Below are 19,852 nucleotides of genomic sequence, written 5' to 3' on the forward strand. Positions count from 1 at the left end.
CTAGAGCAATAGACCACAGACCGAGGAGAAACTCCCGCTGCTGACTTGAAGGTCCTGCAGGCTAGAGCAATAGACCACAGACCGAGGAGAAACTCCCGCTGCTGACTTGAAGGTACTGCAGGCTAGAGCAATAGACCACAGACCGAGGAGAAACTCCCGCTGCTGACTTGAAGGTCCTGCAGGCTAGAGCAATACACCACAGAGCAATCGATACTCTCACAATCCATGGATATGGAAAACTAATGAAAGGATTTAAGTGAAATACACATAAGACAATATTAATACTCGTTACACATAGCTCTGTCTATGAATTTGAGAGTAATTACATTTCTCCAGCCCCATCCCTCAACTTTTTACAGAACCAGGGGCGGGGTGTAGCCTTTGTTATTGTTTCTACTGCTGATTGCCGCTTTAAGGTGCATGTCGCCGTCTAATGTGCTGGAGTGTGTGGCCAATCACGGTTTACATTAGGTTTACACCTAAATCCTCCTACCTAACTCTGTACTACTTCTAAATGAACCCATTAAAACGAGTGTCAGATCACAATGTGCTCTATATTTGGACTTTTATTTTCCCTGTATGAGCTTTCAATCCTCACTGTATATTTTACAGTTTAGTGTGACTTTTATTTTGACAGCAGGTTTTTTTTGCCTTCTCTGTTTTTACCGGTAAGGGGCATATGTGAAACAGGCGGAAGCGAGTCGCGGAATCCGGGAGAAAGAGAGCGCGCTTGTTTGAAACGGAAAAGCGTCGTGGTAGTTATTGATGAAGAAGAACATCAAGACGAAGCAGCTGCTTTACAGGTGGGATGCACTGCTGAGCGCTACATCCCCAGGGGTTCGGCCTGATTGGACCGAGATTGTTGCGCCCTTGACAAGGCAAGAACAAGATGTATATCAGGAGAAGTGCAGTGTTATTATAAGGAGAGTTATACTTGGAATACGGAGGAGGAATGGAGGGAAAAAAGAGGCAGAGGAGGTCTAAGAGAGAGGGGGAGCTTGAGTCGGTTAAAAATGGCTGGAAAAAGGGAGATGGTTTGTTAAAGAAGAACGGTAGAAAGTGTTAGCAGAGTGAGCTGAAGACAGGAGGAGAAACGGAAGAGAATGAGGGGGAAGTTCTCTGTGCGCGAGGCTTGCACCGAGGGTCAGGATAAAGATGAGTCTGTGACAGTAGGAGTGAAGTTTTTGGAAAAGTGGACCCTTGCCTTTTGGCTGATCCATTTGTGGTTTCAGGATGGGTGAAAAGAGAGTTGGGTAAAGTGGAATCGGTGAGGGTAACCAGAAGTGGTCTAGTGATAATTATTTGTGTTTCTGATCCTCAGAGGGAGCAGGCGCTCCGTGTTAAACCAATGGGGACAAGAGATGTGAATTGTTTTGCTCTCAAGAAAAGGGCGCCATTGAAAGGAGTGATTACTGGGGTAGCGGTAAATATGAAAGCTGACCAACTGAAGGGGAAGATTCCCGGTGTTTGTGATGCTCGTCGTTTGGTGCGATGCAGACAGGATGGCGTGAGTGGAGAAATAGAAGAGTCGTTGTCTGTTCTTTTGAGTTTTGATGTTGAGTCTTTGCCCGACAAAGTGATGTTAGGATATATCAGTTATCCTGTACGAGCTTTTGTGCCAAATACATTACGTTGTTACAGGTGTCAAGCTTATGGGCATGTGACAGCAATGTGTAGGAGGGAGGTTCCTAGGTGTGAGAAGTGTGTAGAAAGGAATGTGCATCATTGGGGAAAGTAGTGGTATGTGGTAATTGTAGGGGTGCCCATGGAGCTGGGGATCAGACATGTCCCGTGCGAGAGAGGCAGGTTGAGGTTTCCAGGGTTAGAGTAGTGAAGAAGTTGTCATATGCTGAGGCAGGGAAGAAAGTAGAGGAAGATGGGTCAAGGGGGAGGGATCCTGAGAGGAGTAGATCTGTACCAGTACAGAGGGATAGGCCAACAAGTGATATATGTTTCAGTAAGATTGGATTTTGGGCGTTTATAGCAATGGTTATTAATTGTACTGCAGGGATGGAACATAAGTTGCAGAAAATAGAGGTTGTGGTGGCAGCTGCAGAGAGGTATTTGGGTGTAGGAGATTTGACGTCAGAAGAGTTACAGGGTGTGTTGAGTGGTGGTGTCCAGTCCTTTCAGGCTGTTGGCCTGAAGTAGGACTAAATAGATTTAAATAGTGGAGTATGGTATTTTTAGTTTGTAGTTTTTTTTACATTTTATTTGTCATTTTTTGTGAGTGTAGTGTTAGATGGTAGGGTATTTGTTGTATTTTTATATATATACAGTACCAGTCAAAAGTTTGGACACACTTACTCATTCAAGGGTTTTCCTTTATTTTTTACAATTTTCTAAATTGTAGAATAATAGTGAAGACAACAAAACTATGAAATAACACATATGGAATCATTTAGTAACCAAAAAAGTGTTAAACAAATCAAAATATATTTTATATTTGAGATTCTTCAAATAGCCACCCTTTGCCTTGGTGATAGCTTTGCACACTCTTGGCATTCTCTCAACCAGCTTCACCTGGAATGCTTTTCAAACAGTCTTGAAGGAGTTCCCACAAATGCTGAGCACTTGTTGGCTGCTTTTCCTTCACTTTGTGTCTTAATCGATTTGAAAAGTTTGACGTGTCATGTGTGTCTCTTCGGAACAGGGCACCCCTCAAGGGGGTAATGTCTCGTGGGAAGTCGTTGTTAAAGAGATGAAAAATATTCCTGGAGTGATTGATGCACGTTGGATGAATCAAGTTGTGAATTATGAAAAAGTGAAGAGTTGATCTGTTCTTTTGTTTTTTGATATGGAGTCTCCCTACTCAAGTGCAGTTGGGGTATATAAACTACAAAGTCAGAGCATTTATGCCAAGACCAATGCAGTGTGATCCTTCTAGACCTGTCTGCTGCCTTTGATACTGTGAACCATCAGATCCTCAATGCAGTGTGTTAACACTGTAAAGCTTTAGGTCGTGTGTCAAGACCAATGCAGTGTGTTAACACTGTAAAGCTTTAGGTCATGTGTCAAGACCAATGCAGTGTGTTAACACTGTAAAGCTTTAGGTCATGTGTCAAGACCAATGCAGTGTGTTAACACTGTAAAGCTTTAGGTCATGTGTCAAGACCAATGCAGTGTGTTAACACTGTAAAGCTTTTGGTCATGTGTCAAGACCAATGCAGTGTGATCACTGTAAAGCTTTAGGTCATGTGTCAAGACCAATGCAGTGTGATCACTGTAAAGCTTTAGGTCGTGTGTCAAGACCAATGCAGTGTGATCACTGTAAAGCTTTAGGTCATGTGATCACTGTAAAGCTTTAGGTCATGTGATCACTGTAAAGCTTTAGGTCATGTGTCAAGGGTTAGCAGAAGGGAGAAACCAAGAAGGCCAAGTTGGGGAAAAGATCATTTAATGTGTTATAAAAGTGATGAAAAAGTGAAATGTTGCCATTGTGGTGGGAACCATGAACCCACGTCTTTTGAATGCCCGACAAGGATGAAAGAGAGTGAGGTGGCCAAAGTCAGGGCTGTCCAGAGCATTTCATATGCAGCAGCTGTTAAAAGAGTTGAGGGTTTGAATGGTGCTCCTGAAGAGTCCATGGTGGTGGATAGGCCTTCACTGCAGGCTGCAGGGGTTGCTTTTCACCAACAGGATCCTGACATTTTAAAGGTTAAAAAGGTGGACTTTGTGGCCTTTATCACAATGGTGATTAATGACACTGCCAAGGTTGAGAAAAGATCTAGGAAGATAGAAATCATTGTGGTTGCGGCGGAACAGTTACTGGGGTAGAAAAATTTCTCTGCAAAAGAGTTACATGGAATATTGTCAAAAGCCGTATCACTCTCTCAGGTCCTAGATCCTGAGAAGGGAGATATGGAGAACTAAAAGAGGGAAGAAATGGGAGTTTTGTTTGTTTTGGCAATGTACTATTTTTATTAGGGTGGAGTAAGTAAGTATCACTATTAAGTATGGATATATTTTTTATTGGATATATTTTGTGGTTTGAAACCGTCCAGCTGGTGGCGACAATTCAACTTGTGGATGTAGTCCGTCATAAAACCCACAGAAGAAGAAGAATCATTATTTCAACAAGCATGGCGGCGATAGGAGTACATTTCGGATACACATGTGCCTGTGTAGCTATTTTCAAGGTATTGTGCTGCCTTTAGTAACGCTATTAGTGGTGGGACTATTCTGTTTTTCCCGTTATGAAGAAGCTCTATTTAGGTGGCCCGCAAAGATCCTTAAGGTGGTTAAACATGCTAGTCAACGTTACCGGTGGAAGCCAGCTAGCTAGTCAACGTTACCGGTGGTAGCCAGCTAGCTAGTCAACGTTACCGGTGGTAGCCAGCCAGCTAGTCAATGTTACCGGTGGTAGCCAGCTAGCTAGTCAACGTTACCGGTGGTAGCCAGCTAGCTAGTCAACGTTACCGGTGGTAGCCAGCCAGCTAGTCAACGTTACCGGTGGTAGCCAGCTAGCTAGTCAACGTTACCGGTGGTAGCCAGCCAGCTAGTCAATGTTACCGGTGGTAGCCAGCTAGCTAGCCAACGTTACCGGTGGTAGCCAGCTAGCTAGCCAACGTTACTGGTGGTAGCCAGCTAGCTAGCCAACGTTACCGGTGGTAGCCAGCTAGCTAGTCAACGTTACCGGTGGTAGCCAGCTAGCTAGCCAACGTTACCGGTGGTAGCCAGCTAGCTAGTCAACGTTACCGGTGGTAGCCAGCTAGCTAGCCAACGTTAGCATGGAGTGAATGAGTTGTTGCCGGTGTTAGTCATCTAGTAAGCTAACGTTAACTAGAAAATAACTTGCTTGGCTTTTGAAATGTTGTTCTTATCGGGCAAGCCAGTGTGGAAGGTTTTTGACAGTATTGTGTGTTTTGTGCAGGATGGCCGAGCGGAGGTGGTCGCCAATGACGCCGGAGACCGAGTCACTCCTGCCGTGGTGGCTTACAGAGACACGGAGCAGGTATCCTACAACTAGCCAACTAACATACTATATAACTATTTCATATTAGGTACCTCAACTGTTACATCTGCTAAATATGTGACCCTAACCCTACAACTAGCCAACTAACATACTAAATTATAATATTATAGTCACTGAAGGAAGGCGTTTAAGATCCCTGACGCTTGGTCTGAACATTAACATGTATCACTTGCGGTATGGTTTTGGAAGCACAAGGACCTTTATCTTTCATATCAGCGAATCAATTTAACTTTTTTTGTGAAACACCTTGATAAGGTTAGTGTTCCCACACTGCCACATCTCCATGTGGCAGCGCTTGTTTTCGGAAAACAGATGGAAGACAAGAGGCGACCACCTGTGTTAATGAGCTATCTAGCATGCTCTGAACACCTGTGTTAATGAGCTATCTAGCATGCTCTGAACACCTGTGTTAATGAGCTATCTAGCATGCTCTGAACACCTGTGTTAATGAGCTATCTAGCATGCTCTGAACACCTGTGTTAATGAGCTATCTAGCATGCTCTGAACACCTGTGTTAATGAGCTATCTAGCATGCTCTGAACACCTTTGGACAATCCCTATCATTTCTTTTGCCACTGTGAAGTTGCTGGATATTGGCGGGAACTGGAACACGCTGTCGTACATGTCGATCCAGAGCATCCCAAACATGCTCAATGGGTTACATGTCTGAGTGTGCAGGCCATGGACGAACTGGGACATTTTCAGCTTCCAGGAATTGTGTACTGATCCTTGGGGCTGTGCATTATCATGCTGAAACATGGATGAATGGCACCACAATGGGCCTCACCAGGGCCGGCCCGCTCATTAGGCAGGATTAGACGGCTGCCTATGGCAGCAGATTGACGAGGGCAGCATTTTCTGAACTAAACTGACCAAGACGCACCTCCAACAACAAACACAAAACCTCACATAATTCTGCCCAAAAACAATGACAGTTTCTCTCAATCAGTGGCATATGGGCATTTTAGGTGAGCGCTGATACAGCCCTGTGATCAATAATGGGCACTTTGTCAAAGGCGGGTGCAAAATATTTAGCTTATCCATTCCCAGCGCATTATTAGGGGGGTGGCGTACAGGGCATTATTAGGGTTGGTTGTGGCGTACAGGGCATTATTAGGGGGGTGGCGTACAGGGCATTATTAGGGTGGCGGTGGCATACAGGGCATTATTAGGGTGGTGGCGGGGTACAGGGCATTATTAGGGGGGTGGCGTACAGGGCATTATTAGGGTGGTGGCGGGGTACAGGGCATTATTAGGGTGGCGGCGGCGTACAGGGCATTATTAGGGTTGGTTGTGGCGTACAGGGCATTATTAGGGTGGCGGCGTACAGGGCATTATTAGGGTGGTGGCGTACAGGGCATTATTAGGGGGGCGGCGTACAGGGCATTATTAGGGTGGTGGCGTACAGGGCATTATTAGGGTGGTGGTGGCGTACAGGGCATTATTAGGGGGGTGGCGTACAGGGCATTATTAGGGGGGTGGTGGCGTACAGGGCATTATTAGGGGGGTGGTGGCGTACAGGGCATTATTAGGGGGGTGGCATACAGGGCATTATTAGGGTTGGTTGTGGCGTACAGGGCATTATTAGGGGGGTGGCGTACAGGGCATTATTAGGGTGGTGGCGTACAGGGCATTATTAGGGTGGTGGTGGCGTACAGGGCATTATTAGGGTGGCGGCGTACAGGGCATGTAGGATCATATATCTTATCATGATCACCTGTCCTCCCTCCGTCCTCCCTCCATCCCTCTGTCATCTCCCTCCATCCCTCTGTCATCTCCCTCTGTCATCTCCCTCTGTAACCCCCCCTCCACCTCCCTGTTCGCTCCCTCTGTCCTCATCTCCGTCTCTCCGTCTCTGTCTCTGTCTCTGCCCTGCAGATAGTAGGGATTGCAGCTAAGCAGGGCCGTGTCCGTAATGCAGCCAACACTGTGGTTAAAGTCAAACAGGTGCTGGGGAGGAGGTGAGTGTCTGTGTTCTTAGTTGGTAACGTTCTAGGGAGAGTGAACTCAACTCACATTGTTGGGTTAGTTAATGGTAATGTTCTAGGGAGAGTGAACTCAACTCACATTGGGTTAGTTGGTAACGTTCTAGGGAGAGTGAACTCAACTCACATTGTTGGTAACGTTCTAGGGAGAGTGAACTCAACTCACATAGTTGGGTTAGTTAATGGTAACGTTCTAGGGAGAGGGAACTCAACTCACATTGTTGGGTTAGTTGGTAACGTTCTAGGGAGAGTGAACTCAACTCACATTGTTGGGTTAGTTAATGGTAACGTTCTAGGGAGAGTGAACTCAACTCACATTGTTGGGTTAGTTGGTAACGTTCTAGGGAGAGTGAACTCAACTCACATTGTTGCTTCTCCCCTTTTTCCTCTTCCTGTTGGCAGCTTTGAGGATCCTGAGGTTCAGACACACAGAGCTGAGAGTAAATGTCCTGTGAGTACAACCCCTCTACACCCTATTAGCCTACCTCAGTGATGGACCTGGTAGACATGTCTCTATTCCAGACTACCTAACACTAAGTTATCAGTGATGGACCTGGTAGACATGTCTCTATTCCAGACTACCTAACACTAAGTTATCAGGGATGGACCTGGTAGACATGTCTCTATTCCAGACTACCTAACACTAAGTTATCAGGGATGGACCTGGTAGACATGTCTCTATTCCAGACTACCTAACACTAAGTTATCAGTGATGGACCTGGTAGACATGTCTCTATTCCAGACTACCTAACACTAAGTTATCAGGGATGGACCTGGTAGACATGTCTCTATTCCAGACTACCTAACACTAAGTTATCAGTGATGGACCTGGTAGACATGTCTCTATTCCAGACTACCTAACACTAAGTTATCAGGGATGGACCTGGTAGACATGTCTCTATTCCAGACCAGACTACCTAACACTAAGTTATCAGTGATGGACCTGGTAGACATGTCTCTATTCCAGACTACCTAACACTAAGTTATCAGTGATGGACCTGGTAGACATGTCTCTATTCCAGACTACCTAACACTAAGTTATCAGTGATGGACCTGGTAGACATGTCTCTATTCCAGACTACCTAACACTAAGTTATCAGTGATGGACCTGGTAGACATGTCTCTATTCCAGACTACCTAACACTAAGTTATCAGTGATGGACCTGGTAGACATGTCTCTATTCCAGACTACCTAACACTAAGTTATCAGTGATGGACCTGGTAGACATGTCTCTATTCCAGACTACCTAACACTAAGTTATCAGGGATGGACCTGGTAGACATGTCTCTATTCCAGACTACCTAACACTAAGTTATCAGTGATGGTGTGTAATAGAGAAGCTAATGATGATGATGATGATGTGTGTCAGTTGGTCAACAAGGGAGAAAAGCCAGTGTATGAGATGACTGGAGAGATGACCAGACAGGTGGCTCCTCAAGATGTCGCCAAACTCATCCTACACAAGATGAAAGGTTAGAACATATACACCAGCCCAATCTCTGTCCCACCCCCTCCCATCTCTGTCCCCAGCCCAATCCCACATCCACCCCCTCCCATCTCTGTCCCACCCCCTGCCATCTCTGTCCCCAGCCCAATCCCACATCCGCCCCCTCCCATCTCTGTCCCCAGCCCAATCCCAAATCCACCCCCTCCCATCTCTGTCCCCAGCCCAATCCCACATCCACCCCCTCCCATCTCTGTCCCCAGCCCAATCCCAAATCCACCCCTCCCATCTCTGTCCCCAGCCCAATCCCAAATCCATCCCCTCCCATCTCTGTCCCCAGCCCAATCCCAAATCCGCCCCCTCCCATCTCTGTCCCCAGCCCAATCCCACATCCGCCCCCTCCCATCTCTGTCCCCAGCCCAATCCCAAATCCACCCCTCCTATCTGTCCCACATCCGCCCCCTCCCATCTCTGTCCCCAGCCCAATCCCACATCCGCCCCCTCCCATCTCTGTCCCCAGCCCAATCCCAAATCCGCCCCCTCCCATCTCTGTCCCCAGCCCAATCCCACATCCGCCCCTCCCATCTCTGTCCCCAGCCCAATCCCAAATCCACCCCCTCCCATCTCTGTCCCCAGCCCAATCCCAAATCCACCCCCTCCCATCTCTGTCCCCAGCCCAATCCCACATCCGCCCCCTCCCATCTCTGTCCCCAGCCCAATCCCACATCCGCCCCCTCCCATCTCTGTCCCCAGCCCAATCCCAAATCCACCCCTCCTATCTGTCCCACATCCGCCCCCTCCCATCTCTGTCCCCAGCCCAATCCCAAATCCACCCCCTCCCATCTCTGTCCCCAGCCCAATCCCACATCCGCCCCCTCCCATCTCTGTCCCCAGCCCAATCCCAAATCCGCCCCCTCCCATCTCTGTCCCCAGCCCAATCCCAAATCCACCCCCTCCCATCTCTGTCCCCAGCCCAATCCCAAATCCATCCCCTCCCATCTCTGTCCCCAGCCCAATCCCAAATCCACCCCCTCCCATCTCTGTCCCCAGCCCAATCCCAAATCCACCCCCTCCCATCTCTGTCCCCAGCCCAATCCCACATCCGCCCCCTCCCATCTCTGTCCCCAGCCCAATCCCACATCCGCCCCCTCCCATCTCTGTCCCCAGCCCAATCCCAAATCCACCCCTCCTATCTGTCCCACATCCGCCCCCTCCCATCTCTGTCCCCAGCCCAATCCCAAATCCACCCCCTCCCATCTCTGTCCCCAGCCCAATCCCACATCCATCCCCTCCCATCTCTGTCCCCAGCCCAATCCCAAATCCGCCCCCTCCCATCTCTGTCCCCAGCCCAATCCCAAATCCACCCCTCCTATCTGTCCCACATCCGCCCCCTCCCATCTCTGTCCCCAGCCCAATCCCAAATCCACCCCTCCTATCTGTCCCACATCCGCCCCCTCCCATCTCTGTCCCCAGCCCAATCCCAAATCCACCCCTCCTATCTGTCCCACATCCGCCCCCTCCCATCTCTGTCCCCAGCCCAATCCCACATCCGCCCCCTCCCATCTCTGTCCCCAGCCCAATCCCAAATCCACCCCCTCCCATCTCTGTCCCCAGCCCAATCCCAAATCCACCCCCTCCCATCTCTGTCCCCAGCCCAATCCCAAATCCACCCCCTCCCATCTCTGTCCCCAGCCCAATCCCACATCCACCCCCTCCCATCTCTGTCCCCAGCCCAATCCCACATCCACCCCTCCTATCTCTGTCCCCAGCCCAATCCCACATCCGCCCCCTCCCATCTCTGTCCCCAGCCCAATCCCAAATCCGCCCCCTCCCATCTCTGTCCCCAGCCCAATCCCACATCCGCCCCTCCCATCTCTGTCCCCAGCCCAATCCCAAATCCACCCCCTCCCATCTCTGTCCCCAGCCCAATCCCACATCCGCCCCTCCCATCTCTGTCCCCAGCCCAATCCCAAATCCACCCCCTCCCATCTCTGTCCCCAGCCCAATCCCAAATCCGCCCCCTCCCATCTCTGTCCCCAGCCCAATCCCAAATCCGCCCCCTCCCATCTCTGTCCCCAGCCCAATCCCACATCCGCCCCTCCCATCTCTGTCCCCAGCCCAATCCCAAATCCACCCCCTCCCATCTCTGTCCCCAGCCCAATCCCAAATCCGCCCCCTCCCATCTCTGTCCCCAGCCCAATCCCAAATCCACCCCCTCCCATCTCTGTCCCCAGCCCAATCCCACATCCGCCCCCTCCCATCTCTGTCCCCAGCCCAATCCCAAATCCACCCCCTCCCATCTCTGTCCCCAGCCCAATCCCACATCCGCCCCCTCCCATCTCTGTCCCCAGCCCAATCCCAAATCCACCCCTAGACACTATGCCCTATGCCCTAGTGGAGATCTGAGATGATTGAATGGGTCTAAGCAATATGGTGAAACTTCCACCGAGTTTATCAGACGGAAAGTTACAACTATTCTCCAACTGCTTCCACCTAGCCTCACCGCCCCCCCGCCCGCATCCCCTCTACTCCATCTCCTCCGTTCCCCCCCTGTATCCCCTCTACTCCATCTCCTCCTCCGTCCCCCCCTGCATCCCCTCTACTCCATCTCCTCCGTTCCCCCCCGCATCCCCTCTACTCCATCTCCTCCTCCGTCCCCCCCTGCATCCCCTCTACTCCATCTCCTCCGTTCCCCCCCGCATCCCCTCTACTCCATCTCCTCCTCCGTCCCCCCCTGCATCCCCTCTACTCCATCTCCTCCTCCGTTCCACCCTGCATCCCCTCTACTCCATCTCCTCCTCCGTCCCCCCCTGCATCCCCTCTACTCCATCTCCTCCTCCGTTCCCCCCCTGCATCCCCTCTACTCCATCTCCTCCTCCGTTCCCCCCTGCATCCCCTCTACTCCATCTCCTCCTCCGTCCCCCCTGCATCCCCTCTACTCCATCTCCTCAGTTCCCCCCTGCATCCCCTCTACTCCATCTCCTCCTCCGTCCCCCCCTGCATCCCCTCTACTCCATCTCCTCCTCCGTCCCCCCCTGCATCCCCTCTACTCCATCTCCTCCTCCGTCCCCCCCTGCATCCCCTCTACTCCATCTCCTCCTCCGTCCCCCCCTGCATCCCCTCTACTCCATCTCCTCCTCCGTCCCCCCCTGCATCCCCTCTACTCCATCTCCTCCTCCGTCCCCCCCTGCATCCCCTCTACTCCATCTCCTCCTCCGTTCCCCCCCTGCATCCCCTCTACTCCATCTCCTCCGTTCCCCCGCCCGCATCCCCTCTACTCCATCTCCTCCGTTCCCCCCCTGTATCCCCTCTACTCCATCTCCTCCTCCGTCCCCCCCTGCATCCCCTCTACTCCATCTCCTCCTCCGTCCCCCCCTGCATCCCCTCTACTCCATCTCCTCCGTTCCCCCCCGCATCCCCTCTACTCCATCTCCTCCTCCGTTCCCCCCTGCATCCCCTCTACTCCATCTCCTCCGTTCCCCCCCTGCATCCCCTCTACTCCATCTCCTCCTCCGTTCCCCCCCTGCATCCCCTCTACTCCATCTCCTCCTCCGTTCCCCCCTGCATCCCCTCTACTCCATCTCCTCCTCCGTTCCCCCCTGCATCCCCTCTACTCCATCTCCTCCTCCGTTCCCCCCTGCATCCCCTCTACTCCATCTCCTCCTCCGTTCCCCCCTGCATCCCCTCTACTCCATCTCCTCCTCCGTCCCCCCCTGCATCCCCTCTACTCCATCTCCTCCGTTCCCCCCCTGCATCCCCTCTACTCCATCTCCTCCTCCGTTCCCCCCCTGCATCCCCTCTACTCCATCTCCTCCTCCGTTCCCCCCTGCATCCCCTCTACTCCATCTCCTCCTCCGTTCCCCCCTGCATCCCCTCTACTCCATCTCCTCCTCCGTTCCCCCCTGCATCCCCTCTACTCCATCTCCTCCTCCGTTCCCCCCTGCATCCCCTCTACTCCATCTCCTCCTCCGTTCCCCCCTGCATCCCCTCTACTCCATCTCCTCCTCCGTCCCCCCCTGCATCCCCTCTACTCCTCCGTCCCCCCCCTGCATCCCCTCTACTCCATCTCCTCCTCCGTTCCCCCTGCATCCCCTCTACTCCATCTCCTCCTCCGTTCCCCCCTGCATCCCCTCTACTCCATCTCCTCCGTTCCCCCCCCTGCATCCCCTCTACTCCATCTCCTCCTCCGTTCCCCCCTGCATCCCCTCTACTCCATCTCCTCCTCCGTTCCCCCTCTACTCCATCTCCTCCTCCGCCCCCCGCATCCCCTCTACTCCATCTCCTCCTCCGCATCCCCTCTACTCCATCTCCTCCTCCGTTCCCCCCCTGCATCCCCTCTACTCCATCTCCTCCTCCGTTCCCCCCTGCATCCCCTCTACTCCATCTCCTCCTCCGTTCCCCCCTGCATCCCCTCTACTCCATCTCCTCCTCCGTTCCCCCCTGCATCCCCTCTACTCCATCTCCTCCTCCGTTCCCCCTCTACTCCATCTCCTCCTCCGCCCCCCGCATCCCCTCTACTCCATCTCCTCCGTTCCCCCTCTACTCCATCTCCTCCTCCGTTCCCCCTCTACTCCATCTCCTCCTCCGTTCCCCCCCTGCATCCCCTCTACTCCATCTCCTCCTCCGTTCCCCCTCTACTCCATCTCCTCCTCCGTTCCCCCTCTACTCCATCTCCTCCTCCGTTCCCCCCTGCATCCCCTCTACTCCATCTCCTCCTCCGTTCCCCCTCTACTCCATCTCCTCCTCCGTTCCCCCTCTACTCCATCTCCTCCTCCGTTCCCCCTCTACTCCATCTCCTCCTCCGTTCCCCCCCTGCATCCCCTCTACTCCATCCCCTCTACTCCATCTCCTCCGTTCCCCCCTGCATCCCCTCTACTCCATCTCCTCTACTCCATCTCCTCCTCCGTTCCCCCCTGCATCCCCTCTACTCCATCTCCTCTGTTCCCAACTGCATCCACCTGTGAAACCTGTCAGATGTCTAGGGGGAGGGTGTAGTACAAGAGGTCCACCTGGGATTGGACCTCCCATCTATTGTTGTTTCCATAGAGACGGCTCAGTCGGCCTTGGGTGCTGATGTCACGGAGGCTGTCATCACTGTCCCCTTCGAGTTCGCACATGCTCAGAAGGTGGCGTTGAGGGAGGCTGCGGAGGCGGCAGGGTTCCGGGTGTTGAGGCTGATCCACGAGCCAGCAGCTGCTTTACTGGCATACGGCATCGGACAGGACTGTCCATCTGGGAAGAGGTACCCACTACTCCTTCTGGTGTATAAACGGGTCATGTCCTGGTGTATAAACTGGTCCTGTCCTGGTGTATAAACTGGTCATGCCCTGGTGTATAAACTGGTCATGCCCTGGTGTATAGACTGGTCATGTCCTGGTGTATAAACTGGTCATGCCCTGGTGTATAAACTGGTCATGCCCTGGTGTATAAACTGGTCATGCCCTGGTGTATAAACTGGTCCTGTCCTGGTGTATAACGGGTCATGCCCTGGTGTATAAACTGGTCATGTCCTGGTGTATAAACTGGTCATGCCCTGGTGTATAAACTGGTCATGTCCTGGTGTATAAACTGGTCCTGTCCTGGTGTATAAACTGGTCCTGTCCTGGTGTATAAACTGGTCATGTCCTGGTGTATAAACTGGTCATGTCCTGGTGTATAAACTGGTCCTGTCCTGGTGTATAAACTGGTCCTGTCCTGGTGTATAAACTGGTCCTGTCCTGGTGTATAAACTGGTCCTGTCCTGGTGTATAACTGGTCATGTCCTGGTGTATAAACTGGTCATGCCCTGGTGTATAAACTGGTCCTGTCCTGGTGTATAAACTGGTCCTGTCCTGGTGTATAACTGGTCCTGTCCTGGTGTATAAACTGGTCATGCCCCGGTGTATAAACTGGTCCTGTCCTGGTGTATAACTGGTCCTGTCCTGGTGTATAACTGGTCCTGTCCTGGTGTATAAACTGGTCATGTCCTGGTGTATAAACTGGTCCTGTCCTGGTGTATAACTGGTCCTGTCCTGGTGTATAAACTGGTCCTGCCCTGGTGTATAACTGGTCCTGCCCTGGTGTATAAACTGGTCCTGCCCTGGTGTATAACTGGTCCTGTCCTGGTGTATAAACTGGTCCTGTCCTGGTGTATAACTGGTCCTGTCCTGGTGTATAAACTGGTCCTGCCCTGGTGTATAAACTGGTCCTGTCCTGGTGTATAAACTGGTCCTGTCCTGGTGTATAAACTGGTCATGCCCTGGTGTATAAACTGGTCCTGTCCTGGTGTATAAACTGGTCCTGTCCTGGTGTATAAACTGGTCCTGTCCTGGTGTATAAACTGGTCCTGTCCTGGTGTATAACTGGTCCTGTCCTGGTGTATAAACTGGTCATGCCCTGGTGTATAAACTGGTCCTGTCCTGGTGTATAAACTGGTCCTGTCCTGGTGTATAACTGGTCCTGTCCTGGTGTATAAACTGGTCATGCCCTGGTGTATAAACTGGTCCTGTCCTGGTGTATAACTGGTCCTGTCCTGGTGTATAAACTGGTCATGCCCTGGTGTATAACTGGTCCTGTCCTGGTGTATAAACTGGTCCTGTCCTGGTGTATAAACTGGTCCTGTCCTGGTGTATAAACTGGTCATGCCCTGGTGTATAAACTGGTCCTGTCCTGGTGTATAACTGGTCCTGTCCTGGTGTATAAACTGGTCATGCCCTGGTGTATAAACTGGTCATGCCCTGGTGTATAAACTGGTCATGCCCTGGTGTATAAACTGGTCCTGTCCTGGTGTATAAACTGGTCCTGCCCTGGTGTATAACTGGTCCTGCCCTGGTGTATAACTGGTCCTGTCCTGGTGTATAACTGGTCCTGTCCTGGTGTATAACTGGTCCTGTCCTGGTGTATAACTGGTCATTGTGTGTGTGTAGTCATGTCCTAGTGTATAAACTAGGTGGGACGTCTCTGAGTGTGACGGTGCTGCAAGTGAACGGTGGAATGTTCCGGGTTCTGAACACACATACAGACCACAGCATCGGAGGAGAGAGCTTCACTATCGCCCTGGCACAGCACCTGGCTGCAGAGTTCAAACGGTAACACACACACACACACACACACACACACCTGGCTGCAGAGTTCAAACCGTAACACACACACACACACACACACACACACACACACACACACACACCTGGCTGCAGAGTTCAAACGGTAACACACACACACCTGGCTGCAGAGTTCAAACGGTACAGCCTGTTAGCTCAGCCTGTTAGCTTAGCCTGTCAGCCCAAATTCAGAGCATTTCTAGCAGGAAAAAAGGGGCATGGACTCTGCTGTCCTAGCTTCAGGGGAAAGCTGCTTCCACTATTGGGGTGCCAGGACAGAGAAGAGCTTGGACTGGGCTGAGGGGGAGCTGACCTCTCATAGGGGTGGGAGGGCCAAGAGACCAGAGGTCGCAGAACAGAGGGCTCTGGTTGGGGTGTAGGGTTGGAGCATAGCCTGGAGATAGGGAGGGGCAGTTCCTCTTGCTGTTCTGTAGATAAGCACCATAGTCTTATAGTGGATGGGAGCTTCGACTGGAAGCCAGTGGAGTGTGCAGAGGAGCGGGGTGACATGAGAGAACTTAGTCTCCTACATCTGATCCACTGGTTTTAATGCTGTGCGTCTGTCTGTAGGTCGTTTAAACAGGATGTTAGTCGTAGTGCGCGGGCCATGTTGAAGCTGATGAATGGAGCAGACATGGCCAAACATTCTCTCTCCACGCTGGGTTCTGCCAATTGCTTCGTTGACTCTCTACACGACGGCATGGACTTTGACTGCAACGTCTCCAGGTGACTACACTACCCACAAGCCCCTGCTCTCTTACCCACCACAATCCTCCTCTTCATACAATGCCACAGGAAAGTCATGCTCTTGTGTTTTTTCTCAGGGCCCGTTTTGAGCTGCTGTGTTCGTCCCTGTTCAACAAGAGTGTCCAACCAATCAGAACCCTGCTGGAGACAACTGGGCTCTCTACTAGTGACATCAACAAGGTAACCCTGACCCCTATCTACCTACCTGACCCCTATCTACCTACCTGACCCCTACCTACCTGACCCCTACCTACCTGACCCCTACCTACCTGACCCCTACCTACCTACCTACCTGACCCCTACCTACCTAATATGGGCTTGGAAGTTGCCATGGCACTGAAGTAGCATAGGCATAGAGCTCTGTAAATACTGGACATATTGTTACTTAAAACAAATAACATTTACATTATTTTGCGGGATGAACAGTCAACTTGTTTGGCTTGATAGCTGGCTAGCTGGCTATTTGGACTCTCTAGCTAGCTGGCTATTTGGACTCTCTAGCTAGCTGGCTATTTGGACTCTCTGGCTAGCTGGCTATTTGGACTCTCTAGCTAGCTGGCTATTTGGACTCTCTAGCTAGCTGGCTATTTGGACTCTCTAGCTAGCTGGCTATTTGGACTCTCTAGCTAGCCGGCTATTTGGACTCTCTAGCTAGCTGGCTATTTGGACTCTCTGGCTAGCTGGCTATTTGGACTCTCTGGCTAGCTGGCTATTTGGACTTTCTAGCTAGCTGGCTATTTGGACTTTCTGGCTAGCTGGCTATTTGGACTCTCTAGCTAGCTGGCTATTTGGACTCTCTAGCTAGCTGGCTATTTGGACTCTCTAGCTAGCTGGCTATTTGGACTCTCTAGCTAGCTGGCTATTTGGACTCTCTAGCTAGCTGGCTATTTGGACTTTCTAGCTAGCTGGCTATTTGGACTCTCTAGCTAGCTGGCTATTTGGACTCTCTAGCTAGCTGGCTATTTGGACTTTCTGGCTAGCTGGCTATTTGGACTCTCTAGCTAGCTGGCTATTTGGACTCTCTAGCTAGCTGGCTATTTGGACTCTCTAGCTAGCTGGCTATTTGGACTCTCTAGCTAGCTGGCTATTTGGACTCTCTAGCTAGCTGGCTATTTGGACTTTCTGGCTAGCTGGCTATTTGGACTCTCTAGCTAGCTGGCTATTTGGACTCTCTAGCTAGCTGGCTATTTGGACTTTCTAGCTAGCTGGCTATTTGGACTTTCTAGCTAGCTGGCTATTTGGACTCTCTAGCTAGCTGGCTATTTGGACTCTCTGGCTAGCTGGCTATTTGGACTCTCTAGCTAGCTGGCTATTTGGACTCTCTAGCTAGCTGGCTATTTGGACTTTCTAGCTAGCTGGCTATTTGGACTTTCTAGCTAGCTGGCTATTTGGACTCTCTAGCTAGCTGGCTATTTGGACTCTCTAGCTAGCTGGCTATTTGGACTTTCTAGCTAGCTGGCTATTTGGACTTTCTAGCTAGCTGGCTATTTGGACTCTCTAGCTAGCCGGCTATTTGGACTTTCTCGGGCCACATAAATAATCATTATTTAACCTGAGAAACATCACCGACTCAGTCCTGTTCTCTCTAAACCTGATCTGGAGAGGCTGGTCAACTCCCTAGTCACCTTCCGACTCGATTACTGCAATGCTCTCCCTGGTGGTCTCCCCTCAAGCATCCACAGGCTGCAGAATAGCACTGCCACGGTCCTCACAGCAACCCAGAGATCTGCCAACATCACCCCCATGCTAGCCTCTCTCCACTGGCTGCAGAATAGGGCTGCCAGGGTCCTCACAGCAACCCAGAGATCTGCCAACATCACCCCCATGCTAGCCTCTCTCCACTGGCTGCAGAATAGCACTGCCAGGGTCCTCACAGCAACCCAGAGATCTGCCAACATCACCCCCATGCTAGCCTCTCTCCACAGGCTGCAGAATAGGGCTGCCAGGGTCCTCACAGCAACCCAGAGATCTGCCAACATCACCCCCATGCTAGCCTCTCTCCACAGGCTGCAGAATAGGGCTGCCAGGGTCCTCACAGGAACCCAGAGATCTGCCAACATCACCCCCATGCTAGCCTCTCTCCACTGGCTGCAGAATAGCGCTGCCAGGGTCCTCACAGCAACCCAGAGATCTGCCAACATCACCCCCATGCTAGCCTCTCTCCACAGGCTGCAGAATAGGGCTGCCAGGGTCCTCACAGCAACCCAGAGATCTGCCAACATCACCCCCATGCTAGCCTCTCTCCACTGGCTGCAGAATAGGGCTGCCAGGGTCCTCACAGGAACCCAGAGATCTGCCAACATCACCCCATGCTAGCCTCTCTCCACTGGCTGCAGAATAGGGCTGCCAGGGTCCTCACAGCAATATTCCTGTTAGTCTCCAAACCCCTCAGTGCCTCTGGTCCCCAATACCTCATTGAACTCCGCAGCCCCAAACAGACTTCACATTTACGCCGGTCAAATGATCAGTCTCCTTGCAGTCCCAGAGACCCTCCTAAAAACAATGGGTGACTGAGCGTTCTGCTGTCTCGGCCCCCGGCTCTACCTCTGCATGCCCCAGACCCTAACCCTAACCCACTGCCTTTAAGTCTGAGCTCAACAAACTGGCTTTCTCTTAATGTGATCTGTGTATGTTGCTAGTGTTCTGTTCTTTTCCAGTTGTATTGTTCTGTCCTGGTCACCTCCTGTATGGTCTAGTACTAGGCTGTTAGCTAGGGCTGGCTGATATGGCCAAAATATAATAGCACAATATTTTGTTTTTAAATCATGTGAAAAAAGAGAAACCCGCATACTGCTCCTGCTAGTATCACTGTTCTTTATTCAGCTTCCGTATCGGCCTCAAGGCCTCCATCAGTGCTTTTGAGTTTTTAATTTGCACCCTTGTGTAGACATTGCTCCACCCTCATCCATTCAGTGCATCGAATGTGTTTGGAGTCGAGGAAAAACAAATGTTAGAACAATGTGCATTTCATAAATATTATAATAACGTACAGTACCAGTCAAAAGTTTGGACACACCTACTCATTCAAGGGTTTTCTTTATTTTTACTATGTTCTACCTTGTAGAATAATGATGACGACATCAAAACTATGAAATAACACATATGGAATCATGTAGTAACCAAGAAAGTAATAAAATATATTTTATATTCTTCAAAGTAGCCACCCTTTGCGTTGATGACAGCTTTGCACACTCTTGGCATTCTCTCAACCAGCTTCACCTGGAATGCTTTTCCAACAGTCTTGAAGGAGTTCCCACATATGCTGAGCACTTGTTGGCTGCTTTTCCTTCACTCTGCTGTCCAACTCATCCCAAACCATCTCAATTGGGTTGAGGTTGGGAGATTGTGGAGGCCAGGTCATCTGATGCAGCACTCCATCACTCTCCTTCTTGGTAAAATAGCCCTTACACAGCCTGGAGGTGTGTTGGGTCATTGTCCTGTTGAAAAACAAATGATAGTCCCACTAAGCGCAAACCAGATGGGATGGCGTATCACTGCAGAATGCTGTGGTAGCCATGCTGGTTAAGTGTGCCTTGAATTCTAAATAAATCACAGACCGTGTCACCAGCAAAGCACCATAACACCTCCTCCTCCATGCTTCACGGTGGGAACCACACATGC

The 19,852-nt window shown here is 51.1% G+C and overlaps 1 protein-coding gene across 1 annotated transcript in view; it reads left to right on the forward strand.

Annotated features, from left to right (window-relative positions):
* Positions 1–704: 704 nt before the first annotated feature.
* The window catches only part of hspa14 (heat shock protein 14), a 32,625-nt gene continuing 13,477 nt past the window's right edge, over positions 705–19,852 (forward strand). The window contains exons 1-10 of the mRNA XM_084194031.1: positions 705–803; positions 4,005–4,139; positions 4,874–4,954; positions 6,854–6,936; positions 7,363–7,411; positions 8,331–8,433; positions 13,452–13,647; positions 15,311–15,472; positions 16,055–16,210; positions 16,309–16,411. Coding sequence (XP_084050157.1) covers positions 4,083–4,139; positions 4,874–4,954; positions 6,854–6,936; positions 7,363–7,411; positions 8,331–8,433; positions 13,452–13,647; positions 15,311–15,472; positions 16,055–16,210; positions 16,309–16,411 — 990 coding nt within the window. The 5' untranslated portion in view covers positions 705–803; positions 4,005–4,082. The remainder of the gene's footprint in view (positions 804–4,004; positions 4,140–4,873; positions 4,955–6,853; positions 6,937–7,362; positions 7,412–8,330; positions 8,434–13,451; positions 13,648–15,310; positions 15,473–16,054; positions 16,211–16,308; positions 16,412–19,852) is intronic.

The sequence above is a fragment of the Coregonus lavaretus genome (assembly GCF_964263955.1).
Source record: "Coregonus lavaretus genome assembly, contig: HAP1_SCAFFOLD_252, whole genome shotgun sequence".
Lineage (NCBI taxonomy): Eukaryota > Metazoa > Chordata > Actinopteri > Salmoniformes > Salmonidae > Coregonus > Coregonus lavaretus.